The 21,982-nt window shown below is 53.5% G+C and overlaps 1 protein-coding gene across 4 annotated transcripts; it reads right to left on the bottom strand.

Moving 5' to 3' along the window:
- Positions 1-5,121: 5,121 nt before the first annotated feature.
- STMN4 (stathmin 4) lies at positions 5,122-19,866 on the bottom strand. Of its 4 annotated transcripts, none has more exons than XM_063153222.1 (6): positions 19,770-19,866; positions 12,153-12,208; positions 10,138-10,233; positions 8,863-9,068; positions 7,778-7,969; positions 5,122-6,908 (listed from the first exon to the last, which is right to left on the bottom strand). In XM_063153222.1, the coding sequence occupies exons 2-6, from the start codon at positions 12,163-12,165 to the stop codon at positions 6,780-6,782; spliced, it is 636 nt and encodes a 211-aa protein (XP_063009292.1). In that variant the 5' UTR covers positions 12,166-12,208; positions 19,770-19,866; the 3' UTR covers positions 5,122-6,779. The 4 variants fall into 4 exon arrangements, with proteins under 4 accessions (XP_063009292.1, XP_063009293.1, XP_063009290.1 ...); XM_063153223.1 differs by lacking the exon at positions 19,770-19,866 and adding an exon at positions 19,593-19,614; XM_063153220.1 differs by lacking the exon at positions 19,770-19,866 and adding an exon at positions 19,024-19,065.
- Between the last annotated feature and the right edge of the window lie 2,116 nt (positions 19,867-21,982).

The following is a 21,982-nucleotide window of genomic DNA, read 5'->3' as shown; positions in this document are numbered from 1 at the left end:
CAGGAATCGATCCGAGTCCTCCAACGTGGGAGATCTCCTGCGAATGAGGAAGTAATTCCAGACCCAATTGGGATCCAATGGGGAATTGATCTGAGTGCTCCAATGTTGGAGATCTCCAGGGAATGTGGAGGTGATTCCAGATCCAATCAGGACCAATGGGGAATCAATCCAAGTCTTCCAACGTGGGAGATCTTCTGGCAATGTGAAAGGGAATGGATCCAACTGGGATCCAAGAGGGAATGGATCCAACTGGGATCCAAGAGGAAATCGATCCAAGTCGTCCAAAGGGGGAGATGTCCTGGGAATGTGGAAGTGATTCCAGATCCAACTGGGATCCAATGGGGAATTGATCCGAGTGCTCCAACATGGGAGATCTCCTGGGAGTGTGGAAGCCATTTCTAGGAAGGGAATGGGTCCAATTGGGATTCTGCAGGGAATTGACCCGAGTCCTCCAATGTGGGAGATCTCCTGGGAATGAGGAGGTGATTCTGGATCCAATTGGGATCCAATGGGGAATTGATCTGTCATCCAGTGTTGGAGATCTCCTGGGAATGTGGAGGTGATTTCTGGGAAGGCAATGAATCCAACTGGGATCCACCTGGGATCCAACTGTCAATTGATCCAAGTCCTTCAATGTGGGAGATCTCCTGGGAATGTGGAGGTGATTCCAGATCCAGTTGGGATCCAATGGGGAATTGATCTGAGTCATCCACTGTTGGAGATCTCCTGGGAATGTGGAGGTGGTTCCTGGGAAAAAAATGGATCCAGAAGGGATCCAACAGGGAATTATCTGAGTCTTCCAACATGGGAGATCTCTTGGGAATGTGGAAGGGAATGGATCCAACCAGGACTCAAATCTCCTGGCAATGTGGAAATGATTTCTGGGAAGGGAATGGATCCAACTGGGATCTAACCAGGAATTGAGCCAAGTGCTCCAACATGGGAGATCTCCTGGGAATGCGCAGGTGATTCCTGGGAAAGGGAATGGATCCAACCAGGATCCAACAGGGAATGGATCTGAGCGCTCCAATGTGAGAGATCTCCTGGGGATGTGGAGGTGATTCCTCGGATGGGAATGGATCCAATGGGGAATTGATCCAAGTCCTTCAATGTGGGAGGTGTCCTGGGAATGTATGTGGAGCTGATTCTTGGGGAGGGAATGGATCCAACTGGGATCAAAATCTCCTGGGAATGTGGAGGTGATTCCTGGGAAAGGGAATGGATCTAACCAGGATCCAAGTCCTCCAACGTGGGAGATCTCCTGGGAGTGTGGAAGTGACTTCTGGGAAGGGAATGGGTCCAATTGGGATCCTACAGGGGATCAACCTGAGTCCTCCAATGTGAGAGATCTCCTGGGAATGTGGAGGTGATTCCTAGGAAGGGGATGGATCCAACCGGGATCAAAATCTCCTTGGATTCTGGAGGTGATTTCTGGGAAGGGAATGGATCCAAACGGGATCCAACAGGGATTGATCCAAGTCCTCCAACATGGGAGATCTCCTGTGAATGTGGAGGGTATTCCTGGGAAGGGAATGGATCCAACAGGGACACAGATCTCCTGGGAATGTGGAGATGATTCATGGGAAGGGAATGGATCCAAGAGGGAATTGATCCAAGTCCTCCAACATGGGAGATCTCCTGGGAATGTCGAAGTGAATGGATCCAACTGGAATCCAACAGGGAATTATCCGAGTCTTCCAACATGGGAGATCTGGGAATATGGAGATGATTCCTGGGAAGGTAACGGATCCAATGGGGATCCAAGGGGGAATTGATCCAAGTCCTCCGATGTGGGAGATCTCCTGGGAATGTGGTGGAGGAGATTCCTGGGAAGGGAATGGATGCAACCAGGATCCAAATCTCCTGGGAATGTGGAGGTGATTCTTGGGAATGGAATGGATCCAAAAGGGAATTGATCCGGCTGCTCCAAAGTGTGAGATCTCTGGGAATGTGGAATGGAATAGATCCAACCGGGATCCAGATCTCCTGGGAATTTGGTGGAGATGATTCCTGGGAAGGGAATGGGTCCAAGCAGGATCCAAATCTGGGAATGTGGAGGTGATTCCTGGAAAGGGAATGGATCCAACCAGGATCCAACTCTCCTGTGAATTTGGTGGAGATGATTCCTACAAAGGGAATGGGTCCAACAGGGAATGGATCTGAGTGCTCCAATGTGGGAGATCTCCTGGGAATGTGGAAGGAAGTGGATCCTACTGGGATCCAAATCTCCTGGGAATGTGGAGATGGTTCCTGGGAGGGGAATGGATCCAACCAGGATGCAACTGGGAATTGATCTGAGTCCTCCAACGTGGGAGATCTCCTGGGAATATGGAGATGATTCCTGGGAAAGGAATGGATCCAACCAGGATCCAGATCTCCTGGGAATGTGGAGATTATTCCTGGGAGGGGAATGGATCCAACCAGGATCCAACGGGGAACTGATCCAAGTGCTCCAACGTGGGAGATCTCCTGGGAATGTGGAAGGGAATGGATCCAACCAGGACCCAAATCTCCTGGGAATGTGGAGGTGATTCCTTGGAAGGGAATGGATCCAATCAGGATCCAGTTGGGAATGGAGCTGAGTGCTCCAACCTGGGAGATCTCCTGGGAATGTGGATCCAACCAGGACCCAAATCTCCTGGGAATTGGGTGGAGATGATTCCTGGGAAGGGAATGGATCCAATGGGGATCCAACCGGGAATTGATCCAGGTCCTCCAACATGGGAGATCTCCCGGGAATGTGGAGGTGATTCCCAGGAAGGGCATTCCCAAGACTAAATCCAGTTGTTCGGGTGCTGGGAATCAGCTCCAGGCTGATCCACATGGAGTTCCATGACTGCCAACCCGATGGAATTTCCCAAGGGAAGCAATGGAAGCACTCCTGGGGGATTTTCCGTGTGGGATTTGATGGAGCAGATTTTATTCCTGAGGATTTGCATCCTGTTTCCAAAAATCCCAAAGATCCACAACCTCAGGGATGCACAGAATCAGCTCAGAGGGAACCCAGGAGATCCAAGGTGCATTCCCAGAGATGGAATCACAGGAAAACGAGGAAGGATTGTGTTCCACACCCTTGGGAATAAAAATATTCCAAACGAAAGGATTCCAAAGCAAAAAAAAAAAAGGGAAATTTTTCCTTTTCTTCTTCCATTTTCACCTTCCCTCCCTTTCTCCGGCAAAGAATTCCGGATGGATTTTCCATCCATCCTAAAAAGGGATTGGGAATGATCAGACGGGATTTAAAACACATTTATTTCACTGCCTTACTCTGGATAGTTGGAATTGATTTGGCTAATTTGAATATCTAATTTGGATAATTAATGCTAATTTTCCATGTATAGTTTCAGCCAGAAATCCTCCTTTTTTCCTGGCTTTGCCTTTTCCCAGGATTGGGATTTGGAAGCTGGGACTTGGCTCCACCCTCCCTGCATTTGGTGATGAATATTTGTTTTATTTTATTTTATTTTATTTTATTTTATTTTATTTTATTTTATTTTATTTTATTTTATTTTATTTTATTTTATTTTATTTTATTTTATTTTATTTTATTTTATTTTATTTCATTTCATTTCATTTCATTTCATTTCATTAAGTTTTGTTTTGTTTTGCTTTGTTTTATTCAATTAATTTTCAATTAACTGACTTTTTTTCCTATTCCATGTTTTCTGAGGAGGGAAAGTCGGATTTATCCCATCCAACCACTCCCTTCCCTCTTGGTGCTCTCCTGGTGGATTCTTCCCGATATTCCAGACTCTGTTTTCCCTGGAATGTCATCTTTTATGGATAAATCCATGGACAAGTTGCCTTCCAATCATCCCACAAATAAATAATTCCCAGAGAATAAACTGAAGTTTTTTGGCTCTTGGTTTTCCTTGGAAAAGTTTCCAAGGGTGTGAGGCATTCCCAAGATTCCCCTGGATGTGTTTTGGATCTGAACATTCCCATTGGATCACCGGCCAAAATTCCGTGATCCTTCTGGATAGGCAATACCCTGCTAAGGGATTAATTAATCAATTAATAAGCAGCAGCTTAATTAATTAATTAATGATTCCATTACTGCTTTTATCCCAGGTGCAAATTCCTCCCTTTTATCCAAGTCTTGGATTCCAGAAGGTTCCAGGGAATCCTTGGAGCCTTTTCCAGAGGGAAAGGAGAGCTGGGATTTGGGCAAGGGCTGGAGGGGCAGGAGGCAGGGAATGGCTTCCAGTGGGAAAGGGGAGCTTGGGATTGTGGGATCTTGGGAAGGGATTCCTGGCTGGGCTGGAATTCCCAGAGAATCTTTGGATCTATGGAAGTGTCCAAGGAAAGGTTGGAGCACCCTGGAATAGGAGAAGGCATCAATGACAGAAAAATAATTCCCCAAATCCTCATTCCTCAGGATTCCCCAGGCCATGGAATGGGATGATCCCAGAATCCTGGAATGGTTTGGTTGGGAGGGGACCTCAAAGCTCCTCCTATTCCATGGGCAGGGACACCTCCCACCACCCCAGGTTTTTCAGGAAACGTGGGTGGATCCATGCCCTCTTCTCCTGTCCCACCTGGACACCATGGGAATCCCAGCTGCATCCACAGGGGCGCCCAAACCCCTTTCCCTGGGTTTGTGTCTGATCCCACACCCGTGGGAATCACCCATCCTCAAAGATTCCCAGGATCAGGGAGGATCCGGGATCTCCTTATCCCGGATCAGAGAGGATTGGACACTTTGGACCCTCTGGAATGCTGCTCCGAAATTTTGGTCCCACTTTCCAGTGGAACAAAGATGGGAGGGAACCTTCCCATTTCTTCCTCCTTGGAGCAGGATCAGGAATTCCCAGGATTTCCTCCCGGCCCTGAGGAACGGAAATTTTTTTGCCTATTCCATGGATATTCCATGGATGGATGATCCCACCTCATCCAGCTCTTTCCCGGTTTCCTCCTCTCCCAGCACACGGATGGAATTGGGATCCGACTCCCTGCTCCAGGTCTGGGATGGGAAAATTTCATGGGATGAGTTTGGAACTCCCAAATTTTGGGGAGTGGGGAGGGAAAACAGCTCAGCCTCCCACCCTAATTCCCTCCTTTTCCCGACTCCGGGGTGCCCCAATCCCCCCAAAAAAAACCACACGGGAAGCACCGCAGGGATCATGGAAACCAAAGGAAAGGCCAAGGCAGTTTTTATTTACATCCGTTGTGTACAAAAAAAAGGACAGCTCGTGCCACAATCCGTCCCCGATCCCGTTTTCCCCCCTTTTCCCAGGATTTTGGGTCGGAGCTCGGAATGTCTCATCCAGACACGGCGGAGACCCAAACCCTTCGTTCACACCCGGGTTGGAATTTTGGGGGTGCTGCAGCGCTGGGAAACACTTCCAGCAAATGGGAAAGCAGGGAATTCCCACCCCACCTCCTGGAAAATCCAATTTTCCTTCTCCCCACCTTTCCTGGAGGCAAAGATCTCCCAGGATCCATGGCAGCTCCCAAAAAAAGTCTCCTGGAACACTGAGGGGGTTTTCCACCCTCCCTGGTGTCACCAAGGGGTTCCCATGGATATTTTTCCCTGCTCTCCACAGGGCTCCATCCCACCTCAAGCTTTTTCCCAAATTTTCCCTCATTCCCTCCCTTCCACCGTGGTCTCCACAGCCCCGCCCTGGCTCCTCCTGCTGCTCCATCTCCGGGAGCCGATGGTTTTCCAACCGGATGATCCTAAAGGTCCCTTCCAGGAAAAGGGGGGATTTCACCCAAGAATTCCCACTGGGATTGGGTTTTATTGGGATGTTCTTACAAAAAAAAATCTTCTTTGGGAATTCATGGGGCTTTCCAATGTCACCCTTGGGAAGGACCATGGGCATCTCCAACAGCTGGGAAAAAAACCTTTGGAGCAAGGGAATTTCACTCCCTGACCACCTCCAATGGTGGTGGGCAAAAAAACTTCTCCCCCTTCCCAAAACGGGCAAAAATCCAGGAAGAGATCCCAAAACAAGGGAGGGAGGGACACCAAGAGATGCCGCAGCCCACGGGTGGGATGGGGTGGGATTGGATGGAGAAGACTCCGGAGGGATTCCCGCCCGCCCCCGCCTGCCCAGCACCAAATGAAAGTCACACACGACGCACATTTCCCACAATTCCCTCCCCACCCGCTCCGCAATTCCCGGGATTTCTCCACGGGGCATCACCTCCTCGTGTCCCCTCCGGACCTGGCTGACGGGGCGGGACCCACGCCGGGGGTGGGCATCCCGAAAATTCCCGCCCTCGTCCCTTTTCCCCTCCCCACCCTCCCCCGGAACGACGACGACGACGACTCCGATGGCTTCACCCCCTCAACTCGTCACATCCACGAACAAAGAAAGCAGAGGAACGTCCACCATTCCCACACCATTCCGACCTTGGAGCTGCCTGGAAGCCTCCGGCACCTCCCCGGAGCTGTCAGTCCCAGCTGAGCCTCTTTACCTGGAGGCCTCTTCCTTGAGCTCCTTGTTTTTCCTCACTTCTTCCGCGTGTTTGTCCTGTGGGATCGGGAAGGAGGAGGGGAAGGAGGAAGGAGGAGGAAGAGGAAGAGGAGGAGGAGGAGGAGGAGGGGAACACGCGTTAGCCGCGTTCCAGGATTCCGGGATCCCCACGGACAGCGGCTCCGGAGGGGTTGAAGGCACGAGGTTCCTCCCAAGCGTCCTCTCCTCCCCTGGGGTCACTTTAAGGGCTGCTGGTGGCACTTGGGGACACTTTGTCCTCGCCCTCTGGCTACGAGGGAGACGTCAACCGTCCCGGGAAGCCCCTTGGAGCTGGGATTAGCTGGGATTTTTCCGGCATTATCTGGCGCTCTCCGCCTCTGCCCCAACGGAGGCGCTCGGAGAAGGGCCCTGGGCGGGCTCCGGATGTTTTGGAGGGAGCTGGAGGTGGTGAGGGTGGGATTTTCCGTGCGGAGGTTGGGAACAGACCTGATTCGGGAGAGAGAACAGGGCTGGAAGGGTGGGAATGGCTCCCAGCGCGGAGCTGGGGAGCTGCCGGATCCGCGGGAAGGGACGCGGGGGAAGATCCGCCAGCCCGGAGGTGGGAGAAGTGTGACGGGGAGTGGTGAGGATGGGGCTGGGATGGAATTCCCAGAGAAATTATGGAAATTCTGGAAATTGGGGCTGCCTCTGGATCTCTGGAAGTGTCCAAGGAAAGGTTGGATGGGGCTTGGAGCAACCTGGGATAGTCCAAGGAAAGGTTGGATGGGGCTTGGAGCAACCTGGGATAGTCCAAGGAAAGGTTGGAGCAACCTGGGATAGTTCAAGGAAAGGTTGGAACAACCTGGGATAGTCCAAGGAAAGGTTGGATGGGGTTTGGAGCAACCTGGGATAGTCCAAGAAAGGTTGGATGGGGCTTGGAGAAATCTGGGATAGTCCAAGGAGAGGCAGGAGCAACCTGGGATAGTCCAAGGAAAGGTTGGAGGGGGCTTGGAGAAACCTGGGATAGTCCAAGGAAAGGTTGGAGCAACCTGGGATAGTCCAAGGAAAGGTTGGACTGGGCTTGGAGAAATCTGGGACAGTGGAAGGTTCTAAAGGTCCCGTCCAACCCAACCATCCCGGGATTCTACGATTCCTGGGATTCTGAGGATTCCCGCCTTGATGGGACACGGGAAAAGGAAGGGCTTTGCTTGTCCAGGACAAGACCCAGATCCCAACTCTCCAACCTCTCCCAATCCTACGGATCCACCTGGGCAGGACCACCCAATCCCAGTGGGTGGGAAGGGAAGCAGGACCCCCAAGAGCCGCCATTATCCCGAATATCCCAACTCATCCCAAGCCCTTTTCCCGGTGCCCACCTTCTCCTGGAGGCGCTCCAGCATGGCCGCCAGGTGCGCCTCGCGGTTCTCCTTGTTGGACTCCATCTTCTGCGCCAGCTTCTCCTTGGCCATCTTGATGAAGTTGTTGTTCTCCTCGATGGCCTTCTGGATCACCTCCCGCTCGTGTTCCCGCTTTTCCGCCAGGTGCTTCAGCAGCTCCGCCTCCTGGTACTGTGGGTGGGACATTCCCGGGATAAAACCATCTCTTCCCAACCCAAAAATGTGGAGGAATTCTCAACCCAAAAATGGGAGTAATTCTCAACCCAAAAATGGGGGGGAATTCTCAACCCAAAAATGGGTGGGAATTCTCAGCTCAAAAATGGGGGGGAATTCTCAGCCCAAAAACAGGAGGAATTCTCAACCCAAAAATGGGAGGAATTCTCAACCCAAAAATGGGGGGGAATTCTCAACCCAAAAATGGGGGGGAAGTCTCAACCCAAAAATGGGGGAATTCTCAACACAAAAACGGGGGAATTCCCAACACAAAAATGGGTGGGAATTCTCAACACAAAAATGGGTGGGAATTCTCAACCCAAAAATGGGGGGGAATTCTCAACCCAGAAATGGGGGAATTCCCAACACAAAAATGGGGGGGAATTCTCAACCCAAAAATGGGGGGGAATTCTCAATCCCAAAATGGGGAGGAATTCTCAACTCAAAAATGGGGGGGAATTCTCAACCCAAAAACAGGGGGAATTCTCAACCCAAAAATGGGAGGGAATTCTCAGCGCAAAAATGGGAGAATTCTCAACCCAAAAATGGGGGGGATTCTCAACCCAAAATGGGTGGGAAATCTCAACCCAAATATGGGGGGAAATTCTCAACCCAAAAATGGGAGGGAATTCTCAACCCAAATATGGGGGGGAATTCTCAACCCAAAAATGGGGGGGAATTCTCAACCCAAAAATGGGGGGGAATTCTCAACCCAAAAATGGGGGGCAATTCTCAACCCAAAAATGGGGGAATTCTCAACCCAAAAACAGGGGGATTTCTCAACCCAAAAATGGGGGGAATTCTCAGCCCAAAAATGGGGAATCTGAAAACCAAGGAGAGAATTCACCCACCTTTCTCCTCTCCTCTGCCGCTTCCAGCTTCTTCTGGATCTCCTCCAGGGAAGGGTCGCGGCGCCGGGGCAGGGAGGCGTTGAATTCGGGAATTCCGTCAAAGGACGGAGGCTTCAGGATGACCTCGAAGGATTGGCCCGAGGTGCGCTTGTTGAGCTCAATCACCTCCATGTCCGAGATGACGCACCAGGTCAGGTCCACCGTGTCTGGGTTGGGGGGGAAAAGGGGGCGTGGAATGAGCGACGGGAATTCCCATTCCCGGATTTTGACATCCGTGGAAACACGCAGAGGGATTCTGTCATTCCTGGTATCCACGAGTTTCATCCAGGTTTAGCCCAAATGCATCCCTGGGGTTCGGGGATGTGGGAGGTGGGGTAGAAAATCTGGGATTCCCATGGGTGGGGCTGAGGTGGGAATATTTGGGAGAGCTGAAGGTTGGGAATGTTCTCGTCTCTCCATCTCTCCCTGCTTTGGGAAGCAGGATTGGGACCATTATCCCTGTTCCAGTCTGGATCCCCATGGATAACCTGGAGGAGTCACCCCAGGTTCTGGACATGGATTGGGATGAATCCCCTGGAGCTGAAAAAATACGGATATGGGATGAGGGAATGAAGAGCTCCCAGAGCTCCTCTGGATCCATTGGAGGATCTGAGGGTTGGGAAGATCCCCATTGTTCCATGTGTCCTTGCTTTGGGAAGTAGGAATGGGACCATGATCCCTTTTCCAGTGTTGATCCCCCTGGATAACCTGGAGGAACCCTCAAGGTTCTGGACATGGATTGGGATGAATCACCTGGAGCTGAAAAATATGGATATGGGATGAAGGGATAATCCTGGAGCCTCACTGGGATCGGGTTGGGAATATTTGGGAGAGCTGAAGGTTGGGAATGTCCCAGTCTCTCCATTTCTCTCAGGAATGGGATCATGATCCCATTCCCTGGATAACCTGGAGGAGCCCCCCAAGGCTCTTCCATGGCCTCTGGACAGGGATTGGGATGAATCACCCAGAATTGAAAAATATGGATTTTACGTTCCGAGATGAAGGAATGATGCCCTGCTGGATCGCAACCCATCCATGGGATTCGGTTGGGAATATTTGGGAGATCTGAGGGGGCTGGGTCTGCCCAAGCCCCTCCAGATCCCAACCCAACCTTGTGCTGAATTCCCAGAAAATTCCTGAGCTGCTGTGCTCCAGGCTGACCCTGCTCATGCTGAGGAGGGGTGGAATCCCCCCAGAAATCCCGGAATTCCCGGGATTGGGAAAAGGGGGTCCCACCTTCGTAGGCGTAGGTCGGTTTGTTGAGGGGATCCGAGAGGAAGCAGGAGCAGAAGAGGGAGACGAGGGGCAGCTCCTTCATCTTCTCCTTGTAGGCTGGGGAGAGACGGCGGAATTGGGATCAGAGGGGATCCAGGGGTTGGGATGGGGGAAAAATGGGATGGAGGGAATTCCAAGCGGGATCAGAGGGGTTCTGTGGGTCAGGGAAGGGTTGGGATTGGGGAAAAATGGGATGGAGGGAATTCCAAGGGCCAGGGAAGGGATGGGATTGGGATTGGGATCAGGGGGATGAGGGGGCTCCATGGGCCAGGAAAAGGTTTGGGATGGGGGGAAATGGGATGGAGGGAATTCCAAGGGCCAGGGAAGGGATGGGATTGGGATCAGAGGGGTGAGGGGGCTCCATGGGCCAGGGAAGGGGTTGGGATGGGGAAAAAGGGATGGAGGGAATTCCAAGTGGGATCAGAGGGATGGAAGGGCCAGGGAAGGGTTGGGATGGGGGGAAAATGGGATGGAGGGAATTCCAAGTGGGATCAGAGGGATGGAAAGACCAGAGAATGGTTTGGATGGGGGGAAAATGGGATGGAGGGAATTCCAAGTGGGATCAGAGGGATGGAAAGACCAGAGAATGGTTGGGATGGGGGGGCTCCATGTGCCAGGGAATGGGTGGGATCAGGATCATAGGGATGAGGGGGCTGCCACACATCAGGAAAGGTTTGGGATTGGGGTCAGAGGGATGTGGGGAGCTCCACGTGCCACGGGAAGGTTTGGATGGGGGGAAAGAGGATGGAGGGAATTCCAAGGGTCAGGGAAGGGCAGGGATTGGGATCAAAGGGGTTGGGGGCTTCCGTGTGTCAAGGATGGCTTGGGATTGGGATTAGGGGGAAGGGGGAATTTCCACATCCCAGGGAAGGGATAGGATTGCGATCAGAGGGGAAGGGGGAATTCCATGTGCCAAGGAAGGGCTGGGATTGGGATCAGAGGAATGGGGGGGAATTCCACATTCCAGGAGAGGGGTGGATTCGGATCAGAGGAATGGGGGAAATTTCCACATCCCAGGGAAGGAATAGGACTGGGATTAGGGGGAAGGGGGAATTCCATGTGCCAGGAAAAGGATTGGGATCAGAGGGATGGAGGAAATTCCACATTCTAGTAAAGGGATGGGATGTGGATTAGAGGGATTGAGAAATTCCACATTCCAGGGAAAGGATTGGGATCGGGATCAGAGGAGTTGGGAATTTCCGCATCCCATGGAAGGGATTGGGATTGGGATGGTGGCCAGCCCCAAACATTCCAAGCAGGATCAGCCGAGGATCCAGACATGCAAAGGGAAACCTCGGGAATGACCCGGGATTGTCCGGCTGTCAATCCCGGTTTGTCACCACCAGGATGGATTTGGGGGAGCATTCCCGGGTCGGGATGAGCCCGGGACACCCTGGGATGGGTTTGGGGAGCATTCCCGGGTCGGGATGAGCCTGGGACACCCTGAGATGGATTTGGGGAGAATTCCAGGATCAGGATGAACCCGGGATGGGTTTGGGGAGCATTCTGGGGTCAGGATGAGCCCGGGATGGGTTTGGGAGCATTCCAGGGGTCGGGATGAGCCCGGGATGGATGGAGGAGCATTCCAGGGTCGGGATGAGCCTGGGATGGATTTGGGGAGCATTCCCGGGTCGGGATGAGCCTGGGACACCCCCGGGACGGGTTTGGGGAGCATTCCAGGGTCGAGATGAGCCCCAGACACCCCAGGATGGGTTTGGGGAGCATTCCAGGGTTGGGATGAGCCTGGGATGGGTTTGGGGAGCATTCCAGGGTCGGGACGAGCCCCAGACACCCCAGAATGGGTTTGGGGAGCATTCAGGGTCGGGATGAGCCTGGGATGGGTTTGGGGAGAATTTCAGGGTCGGGACTAGCCCCAGACACCCCAGGATGGGTTTGGGGAGCATTCCAGGGTTGGGACGAGCCCCAGACGCCCAGGATGGGTTTGGGGTGCCATGGGGATGTTTGGGGTGTCGTACCAGCCAGAGTCATGGCGAGGAAATCTTGGAATTCTGCAGGAAGAGCGATCCTGGGCCTGTGGATGGAAGGAAAGGATTGGGTCAGTGGTGGAGACCTGGGAAATGGGATGGTGGGATGGGATGATGGGATATTGGGATACTGGGATAAAGGGGTGGGAGGGGATGGGATGGGATGACGGGATGGGATTATGGGATTGGATGGGATGAGGATGGGGTGGGGTGGGATGGGAAACGGGATGGGATAATGGGATGAGGATGGGATGGAAAGGGATGGTTTGGATGGGATGATTTGGGATTTGACGGGATAGCATGGGATAATGGGATGGGATGATTTAGGATGGGATCCATGGGATAATGGGATGGGATGATTTAGGATGGGATGGGATAACGGGATGGGATGGGATGGGATAATGGGACAGGAACACACTGGAGTGATGGGATTGTGTGGGATGGGATAATGGGATGGAATGAGTTGGGATGGGATGATGGGATGGGATAACGAGAGGGGATGGGATATGAGGATGGGATGGGATAATGGGATGGGATGAGTTAGGATGGAATGAGTGGGGATGGGATGATGGGATGGGATGGGATAACGAGAGGGGATGGGATATTAGGATGGGATGGGATAATGGGATGGGAATGCACTGTGATAATGGGGTGGGATGAGATTATTTGGGATGGGAATGCACTGGGATAATGGGATGAGAATGGGATGGGATGGATGATTTGGGATGGGATGGGATGGAATGGGATGGGAAAATGGGACAGGAACACACCGGAGTGATGGGATGACAGGATGGATGGGATGGGATCGTGGGATGGGATAGGATGGGATGGGATGGGATGGGATGGGATGGGATGATTTGGGATGGGGTGGGGATAGGATGGGATGGGATGGGATGGGACTGGGTGGGATAATGAGACAGGAACACACCGGAGTGATGGATGGGACGCGCACACACCACAATGACGGACACATCCCGTGGGATATTCCTGGCACAACTCCTCCCTTCCCAGCTCCACATTCCCAACCCCACATGTGTGAGGACACGTGCCGGGAGCCACACATGGACCCACCTGGACACACCTGACCCCTCCCAAATTCCCCCTGCTCGTGTCACGATATTCCCAGTCCTCAGCTCCCGGTTCCCGATGCTCCAGGATCCTCGCCCGCATCCCACTGGGATCATTCCCAGGATCTCCAGGACCCCCACCCATCCCCAGGGCTTGGAATGGGAATTGGGAATGCTGAAAACCAGGGTAATCCAGGCTGTTCCCCATTCCTGGGGGTTTTGGGTGTGGAAATGTGGAAACGCCCTTCCAAAGCACGGAACGAGGTGGGATTTGGGGATTATTCCATTTTTTTATCCCCAAATCCCTCCTGCAAAACAGGGATCCTTAAATCTTGGAATGAGCATTCCAGGGCTGCTCACGCCCCACCCATGCTGATAAAATCCCAGCCCTCCTCCTGAAATCCTGCTGGAAATCCCAAAAATAACCCAGGCTGCAGCTTCCAGAGGCTGCTGAGGGGGTGGGAACAGGGAGAAAATCTGGGAATATCCGTTGGGATCTGCTTTTCCAGGCAGGGATGGTGGGGATGGGGTGGGGATGGATTCCTGGATTCCTGGATTCGGTTATCCATGGATAACTCGGCTGGAAGCCATTCCCTGGCTCTGGCATTCCCACCCCAAAATCCAGCTTTTCCCTGGGATCTGCACCAGAAATCCCAAAAAATAACCCGGCCGCAGCTTCCAGAGGCTGCTGGGGGGTGGGAACAGGGAGAAAATCTGGGAATATCTGGTTGGGATCCACTTTTCCAGGCAGGGATGGTGGGGATGGGGTGGGGATGGATTCCTGGAATCCTGGATTCCGGTTATCCATGATAACCCAGATGGAAGCCAATTCCTGGCTCCAGCATTCCCACCCCAAATCCAGCTTTTCCCTGGGATCTGCACCAGAAATCCCAAAATAACCCCGGCCGCAGCTTCCAGAGCCTGCTGGGGGGGGGTGGGAACAGGGAGAAAATCTGGGAATATCTGTCTGGATCCAGTTTCCAGGCAGGGCTGGTGGGAATGGGGTGGGGATGGATTCCTGGATTCCAGTTATCCATGGATAACTCGGCTGGAAGCCATTCCCTGGCTCTGGCATTCCCACCCCAAATCCAGCTTTTCCCTGGGATCTGCACCAGAAATCCCAAAAATAACCCGGCCGCAGCTTCCAGAGCCTGCTGGGGGGTGGGAACAGGGAGAAAATCTGGGAATATCTGGCTGGGATCCAGTTTTCCAAGAAGGGATGGTGGGGCTTGGGCAGGGATGCATTCCTCGATTCTGGTTATCCATGGATAACTCGGCTGGAAGCCATTCCCTGGCTCCGGCATTCCCACCCCAAATCCAGCTTTTCCCTGGGATCCAGCCCTCACGTGGCATTCCCACGGGATGGAATGTGGGGATCGCCCACCAGGGCCGGGACACGGGATCCATCCCTATGGATACGGCTGGATGGCAGGGGAGGAGCTCAGCCCCGTTCCTGCCAGGATGGAGATGATTTTCCAGGGGTTTGGAGGAGGGAATTCCTTCCCTGACCTGTTCCCAGTGGGAGTGGGGTGTGGTAGGGGATCTGCTGGTGTCACCCCAAAATCCCGGTGTGGATGGGATGATCCCATTCCCGATCACATCATCCTATTCCTGGCTGCACAACCGCATTCCTGACCAGGTGATCCCACTGCTGGCAGCACAATCCCATTTCCGACCACACCATCCTATTCCTGGGCACACAATCCCATTCCCAATCACGTGATCCCATTCCAAACCACTCCATCCTACTCCTGGCCGCACGATCTCATTCCCAGCCACAAAATCCCATTCCCAAGCAAATGATCCCATTCCCAGACAGGCAATCCCATTCCTGAGCAGATGATCCCATTCCCAACTGCACCGTCCCATTCCCAGCCACACAATCCAATTCCCAGCCACACAATCCCATTCCCAACCACACAATCCCATTCCCAACCACACGATCCCATTCCAAACCACACAATCCAATTCCCAACCATGGGATCCCATTCCCAGCCACAAAATCCCATTCCCAACCATGCTATCCATTCCCAGGCAGGTGACCCCATTCCAAACCACTTGATCCCATTCCCAACCATGAAATCCACTCGCGACCATGTGATCTCATTCCAAACCATGAAATCCCATTCCCAACCACACGATCCATTCCAACCACATCATGCTATTTCCTGGCCACAATCCCATTCTCGGCCACGCAATCCCATTCCAAACCACGCCATCCCATTCCCAACCACTCGATCCCATCCCTGACCACACGATCCTATTCCCAGACAGGCGATCCCATCCTGACCAGGTGATCCCATTCCCAACTGCACCATCCTATTCCTGGCTATACAGTCCCATCCCTAACCACACAATCCCATCCCAGCCAGGTGATCCCATTCCTGAGCACACGATCCCATTCCTGACCACGCCATCCTGTTCCTGACCACACAATCCCATTCCTGACCACGCCATCTTGTTCCTGACCACACAATCCCATTCCCAGCCAGGTGATCCCATTCCTGAGCACATGATCCCATTCCTGACCACGCCATCCTGTTCCTGACCACACAATCCCATTCCAAACCACGCCGTCCTATTCCTGGCCACATGATTCCATTCCCAGCCACACAATCCCATTCCCACCCACTCAAACCCATTCCAAACCACGCAATCCCATTCCCAACCATGGGATCCCATTCCCAGCCACAAAATCCCATTCTCAGACAGGCAAACCCATTCCCAACAACATGATCCCATTCCAAACCACGCCATCCCATTCCCAGCCACGCCATCCCATTCCTGACTACTTGATCCTATTCCCAAACATGTGATCCCATTCTCAACCACAAAATACCATTCCCGGCCAGGTGATCCCATTCCTGACCACACAATCCCATTCCCGGCCAGGTGATCCCATTCCTGACCACAAAATCCCATTCCTGGCCAGGTGATCCCATTCCTGACCACAAAATCCCATTCCTGGCCAGGTGATCCCATTCCTGGCCACATCATCCTATTCACGACCACTCAATCCCATTCCCAGACACACAATCCCATTCCCGGCCATCGCATCCCATTCCCAACCACTCAATCCCATTCCCAACCATGTGATCCCATTCCCAACCACTCAATCCCATTCCCAACCACGCCATCCCATTCCCAACCATGTGATCCCATTCCCAGCCACACAATTCCATTCCCAGCCACTCAAACCCACTCCCAACCATGTGATCCCATTCCAAACCACACCATCCTATTCCTGGCCACGCAAACCCATTCCTGGCCACAAAATCGCATTCCTGACCACGCAATCCCATTCCAACCATGAGAATGAGATCCCATTCTCAGCCACAGGATCCCATTCCAAACCACACCATCCCATTCCCAGCCACACAATTCCATTCCCAGCCACAAAATCCCATTCCCAGCCACAGGATCCCATTCCCAACTATACAATCCCATTCCTGGCCCCCTGATCCCATTCCGAACCACACCATCCTATTCCTGGCTGCACAATCCCATTCCCAGCCACAAAACCCCATTTCCAACCATGCAATCCCATTCCCAACCATGCAATCCCATTCCAACCACGCCATCCATTCCCAACCACGCCATCCCATTCCCAACCATGGGATTCCATTCCCAACCACGCCATCCCATTCCCAACCATCCGCACGTGGCAGTGCGAGGGATCCCGTGGGATCCACCCTCCGCGGGCTGCCTTTTCCCTTTTCCCACCCTGAATTCCACGGGAAGGACCCTCCCATCTCCCATCTCCCATCTCCCATCTCCCCTCTCCCATCTCCCCTCTCCCCTCTCCCATCTCCCCTCTCCCATCTCCCCTCTCCCATCTTTTTCCCTGGAAAAAATCATCCACCCATGGATGAAGGAATGGGAAAGGGATTTGTGGGGGGTGGCTCCCCATTCCCTGCCTGTGGAAAACTGGGAAGCTCCAGAGGGGGGAAAATGGGATGGCAGCTCCTTTTCCCTCCGCCCTCCATCCCTTTTCCCCTTTCCCGGGAATAAAAATTCCAGCGGCTGCTTCCACCAGCAGGAATTCCACATTTTGGGAGGGGTCTGGGTGGGGCCAGCGCAGCCCCCGAGGGGTGGGGGGTGCTAAATCCTGGCAATGCTGAAGAGGATCCTCCCAGGATAACAGGGTGAGGGGCTCCCAAAAATTCGGGGCAGGATGGGGGGATTCCAGGAATCCGGAGGGAGTGGGGTCCGCCCCGGGAATTTGGGATTCCGAGGATGCTGGGGGTGTGAAATTCCAGGATTTTGGGGGGGGTTTGGTCACCTGAGGGTGCTGGGGGTGCAAAATTCCGGGATTTTGGGGGGTCCGGGTCCCCCAAAGATTTGGAGGGTGCAGAATCCTGGGATTTTGGGGTGTTTTGGTCCCCCGAGGATTTTGAGGGTGCAGAATCCCAGGATTTTAGGGGGGTTCTGGTCTCCCCGAGGATTTTGAGGGTGCAGAATCCCGGGGTTTTGGGGGGGGGGGGTTGGTCCCTTGAATATGATGGGGGGTGCAGAATCCCAGGATTTTGTGTGGGGGGGATTCGGGTCCCCCAAAGATTTTGAGGGTGCAGAATTCCAGGATTTTAGGGGGGTTCTGGTCCCCCGAGGATTTTGAGGGTGCAGAATTCCAGGATTTTAGGGGGGTTCTGGTCCCCCCGAGAATTTTGAGGGTGCAGAATCTCGGGATTTTGGGGGGGATCGGGTCCCCCGAGGATTTTCATGGTGCAGAATCCCGGGATTTTGGGGGTTTTTGGTCCCCCGAGAATTTTTAGGGCACAAAATCCTGGGATTTTGGGGCGATTTTGGCCCCCCAAGGATTTTGAGGTTGCAGAATCCCGGGATTTTGGGGGGGTTTGGTCCCTCGAGAATACTGGGCGGGGGGGGGGGGGGGAAGTCCTGGGATTTTGGGGAATTCCAGTCCCCCGAGGATTTTGAAGGTGCAGAATCCCAGGATTTTTGGGGGTTTTAGTTCCGCAAGGATTTTGAGGGTGCAGAACCCCGGGATTTTGGGGGATGCTGGAATGGGGGTCCCCGAGGATCCCGGGAAAGCAGGGAGGTCCCCTAAAGGATTTTGGGGATGGGGGGATTCTGCGGGTCCCCGGAAAATTCTGGGAATTCTGGGAATTCTAGGGGTGCAGAATCCCTCGGGAATTCTGGGGTGCGGACACTGATCCCCCCCAAACCCAAACTGGGGGGCGGCAGCCGAGGATGAGGATGAGGATGAGGATGAGGATGAGGATGAGGATGAGGATGAGGATGAGGATGAGGATGAGGATGAGGCGGGGGGTGGTGGAGGAAATCTCAAAAAGGAACGGGATGAGGAATTCCAGACTGCTGGAAAACGCTCCCCGCCCCAAAAAAAATCTGCCACACTTTAACTGCCCCCACACCCCCAAATCCATTCGAACCCTCCTGCCCTGAATGGAACCGGCTAAAATTCCCCCCCAAAAAATCCCCCAAAAATTCACAAAATAATCCCAAAAAATGCCCCCTAAAATTCTCAAAAAATGCCCAAAAATCCTCAAAATTCAACAAAACATGCCTGAAAAATTCCCCAGAAAATTCACAAAAATTTCCCAAAAATTCCATCGGGGTCTGCCGGACTCACCCCACGGGGGTGGTCGCGCTGCTCCTCTCCCCACATCCTTTTACTCCCCCCCAAAATCTGAAATACTTGAAACCCCCCCACACACACACCCCCAAATCCATCCAAACCCTCCTGGCGTGAACGGAAAGGGCAAAAACCCCCAAAATGCCCCAAAAAATTCCCATAAAATTCCAGCTGCCGGACTCACCCCACGGCGGTGGTCGCGGGGCTCCTCTCCCCACATCCTCTACGCCCCCCGCCCCAAAAATTGCCATACATCAACGCCCTCCACCCCAAATCCATCCTAACCCTCCTGCCCTGAACAGAACCGGCAAAAATTCCCAAAAAAATGCCCCAAAAATGCCCCAAAAAATTCCCATAAAATTCCAGCTGCCGGACTCACCCCACGGCGGTGGTCGCGGGGCTCCTCTCCCCACATCCTTTTTTTCCCCCAAAAAAATTGCCATACATCAACGCCCTCCACCCCAAATTCACCCAAACCCTTCTGCCATGAATGGAACCAGCTGAAATTCTCAAAAAATTCCCCAAAAATGCCCCAAAAAATTCCCAAAAAAATCCAGCGGCGGCTGCCGGACTCACCCCACGGCGGTGGTCGCGGGGCTCCTCTCCCTAAACCCTTTTTTTCCCCAAAAATAATTTCCATACATCAACGCCCCCCACCCCAAATCCATCCAAACCCTCCTGCCCTGAACGGAACCGGGTAAAATTCAAAAAAAAAATCCCAAAAATGCCCCCAAAAAATTCCAGCGGACTCACCCCACGGCGGTGGTCGCGCCGATTCTCTCCCCACATCCTTTACGCCCCCCTCAAAATCTGAAATACTTGAACCCCCCCCTACACCCCCAAATCCATCCAAACCCTCCTGGCGTGAACGGAACCGGCCAAAATTCCCCAAAAATTCCCAAAAATTCCACGGGGGGCTGCCGGACTCACCCCACGGCGGTGGTCGCGCTGCTCCCGGCGCTCTCCCGGCTCCTTTAACGCGGCTTTGGAAGATCCCGGGCGGGGGGTCCCCAGCGCCCCCCATGACATCATCGCCCGGCCCTCTGATTGGTCGAGAGCCCCGTGCGACTGAGGGCCCCGCCCGGTGACGTCACAGCCCGCAGCTATTTTGGGGTTGGAGCAGGGAAAAGGGAAAAAACGGGGAAAAAAGGGATGGGTGCAAAAACTGGGATTTTTGGTTTTTTTTAAAAAAAGGGGGTTTTGGGGTGAAAAATGCGGATTTTGGGGGTGGATTGGAAGGGGGGATGCGGAGCGGGGCGGAGATGGGGGGGGACAAAGTGACAAAGGGACACGGAGGGGTTCGGGGCGTCGCAAGGGGGGCGAGGTGTCCCCGGTCCCTGCTTGTCACATCGCGGGGACATTGGGGTGTCCCCTGAATTTGGGGGTGACAATGAGGTGACATCCATATGGGGGACAATGGGGTGACATCGATATGGGGGGGGGACGGGACAATGGGGTGACATTTCCAGGGTGGGGGACAGTGGGGTGACATCGATATGGGGGGGGGGGGCAATAGGGTGACATCGATATGGGGGGACAATGGGAGGACAATGAGGTGACATCAGTATGGGGGGGGACAGTGGGGTGACATTTCCAGGGTGGGGGCAATGGGGTGTCATCGATGGGGGGTCAGTGGGGTGACACCAGTATGGGGGGACAATGGGGTGACATTGATATGGGTTGACACCAATATGGGGACAATGGGGTGACATCGATATGGGGGGACAACGGGATGACATTTCCAGGGTGCGGGACAATAGGGTGACATCAATATGGGGGACAGTGGGGTGACATAAATACGGGGGGACAATAGGGTGACATCTCCAAGGTGTGGGGACAACGGGGTGCCCCCTCCATGCTGAGGGACAATGGGGTGACATCTCCAAGATTTGGGGATAAGGGGGTGACATCTCTGAGATTTGGGGACGATGGGGTGTCCGCTCCATCCTGAGGGACAATCAGGTGTCATGTCCAAGATAATGGGGTGAATCCTCCAGGATTTGGGGTGACATCTCCAAGATTTGGGGATAAGGGGGTGACATCTCTGAGATTTGGGGACGATGGGGTGTCCGCTCCATCCTGAGGGACAATCAGGTGTCATGTCCAAGATAATGGGGTGAATCCTCCAGGATTTGGGGTGACATCTCCAAGATTTGGGGACAATGGGGTGCCCTGTCCATCCCAGGGGACAATGGGGTGTCCCCTCTATCCTGAGGAACAATGGGGTGACCTCTCCAAGATTTGGGGGCAATGGGGTGTCCCCTCCATCCTGGCCTGTCCCCAGCCCATGTCCCAGTCCCAATCCCACCCTGTCCCACCATTCCCAGCCCTACATTCCCACCGGCACTCGTCCTCCTCCGTCCCCAATTTGGGGACACGGAGAGGCCGAGCCCCAGATCCCAAAACTATTTTGGGGCGAGTGGAATCTCCGGGGAATCCGTGAGGAACGAGGGCACCTCCGGAGTGCCGAGTCCATCCCAAATTCCGACTCTCCTTGCCCGAATCCGTCTCATCCCGGCCTATTTTCCATCGGTCACGTTTTGGGCACCTCTGGGAATCATCCCGGGATTTTTAGGTTCTGGATTTCTCCGTCACGTTTTGGGGACACGGGTGGGTCTGGAAAAGGGATTTAGGGTGGGTTTTGGGGGACAGGATATCGGGAAGAATGGGATGGCCCCGTTGGGATGTGGGGAGGAATTGGTTATTCCGGCTCTCCTTGTCCAAATCCGCCTCATCCCGGCCTATTTTCTGCCGGGGCCTCTGGGAATCATCCCGGTATTTTTAGGTTCTGGATGTCTCTGTCACGTTTTGGGGACACTCTGGAAAAAGGATTTAGGGTAGGCACCATATTAGGAAGGCCGAGATGGCCCCGTTGGAATTTTTGGGGTGGATTGGGGTATTCCAGCTCTCCTTCCTCAAATCCGCCTCATCCCGGCCTATTTCCCACCGGTCACCTCTGGGAATCATCCCGGGATTTTTAGGACCTGGATTTCTCCGTTTCTGGGAACATGGATCGCTCTGGAAAAGGGATTTAGGGTGGGGTTTTGGTGGGGCAGGATATCGGGAAGGACAGGATGGCCCCTTTGGAATTTTGGGGTGAATTGGGGTGTTCTGGCTCTCCTTCCCCAAATCCTCCTCACCCT

Source organism: Melospiza melodia, chromosome 3, assembly GCF_035770615.1.
Source record: "Melospiza melodia melodia isolate bMelMel2 chromosome 3, bMelMel2.pri, whole genome shotgun sequence".
NCBI classification, from domain to species: Eukaryota; Metazoa; Chordata; class Aves; order Passeriformes; family Passerellidae; genus Melospiza; species Melospiza melodia.
Note: the sequence above shows the minus strand (reverse complement) of the source record. Positions and strands in the feature narration are given on the sequence as shown.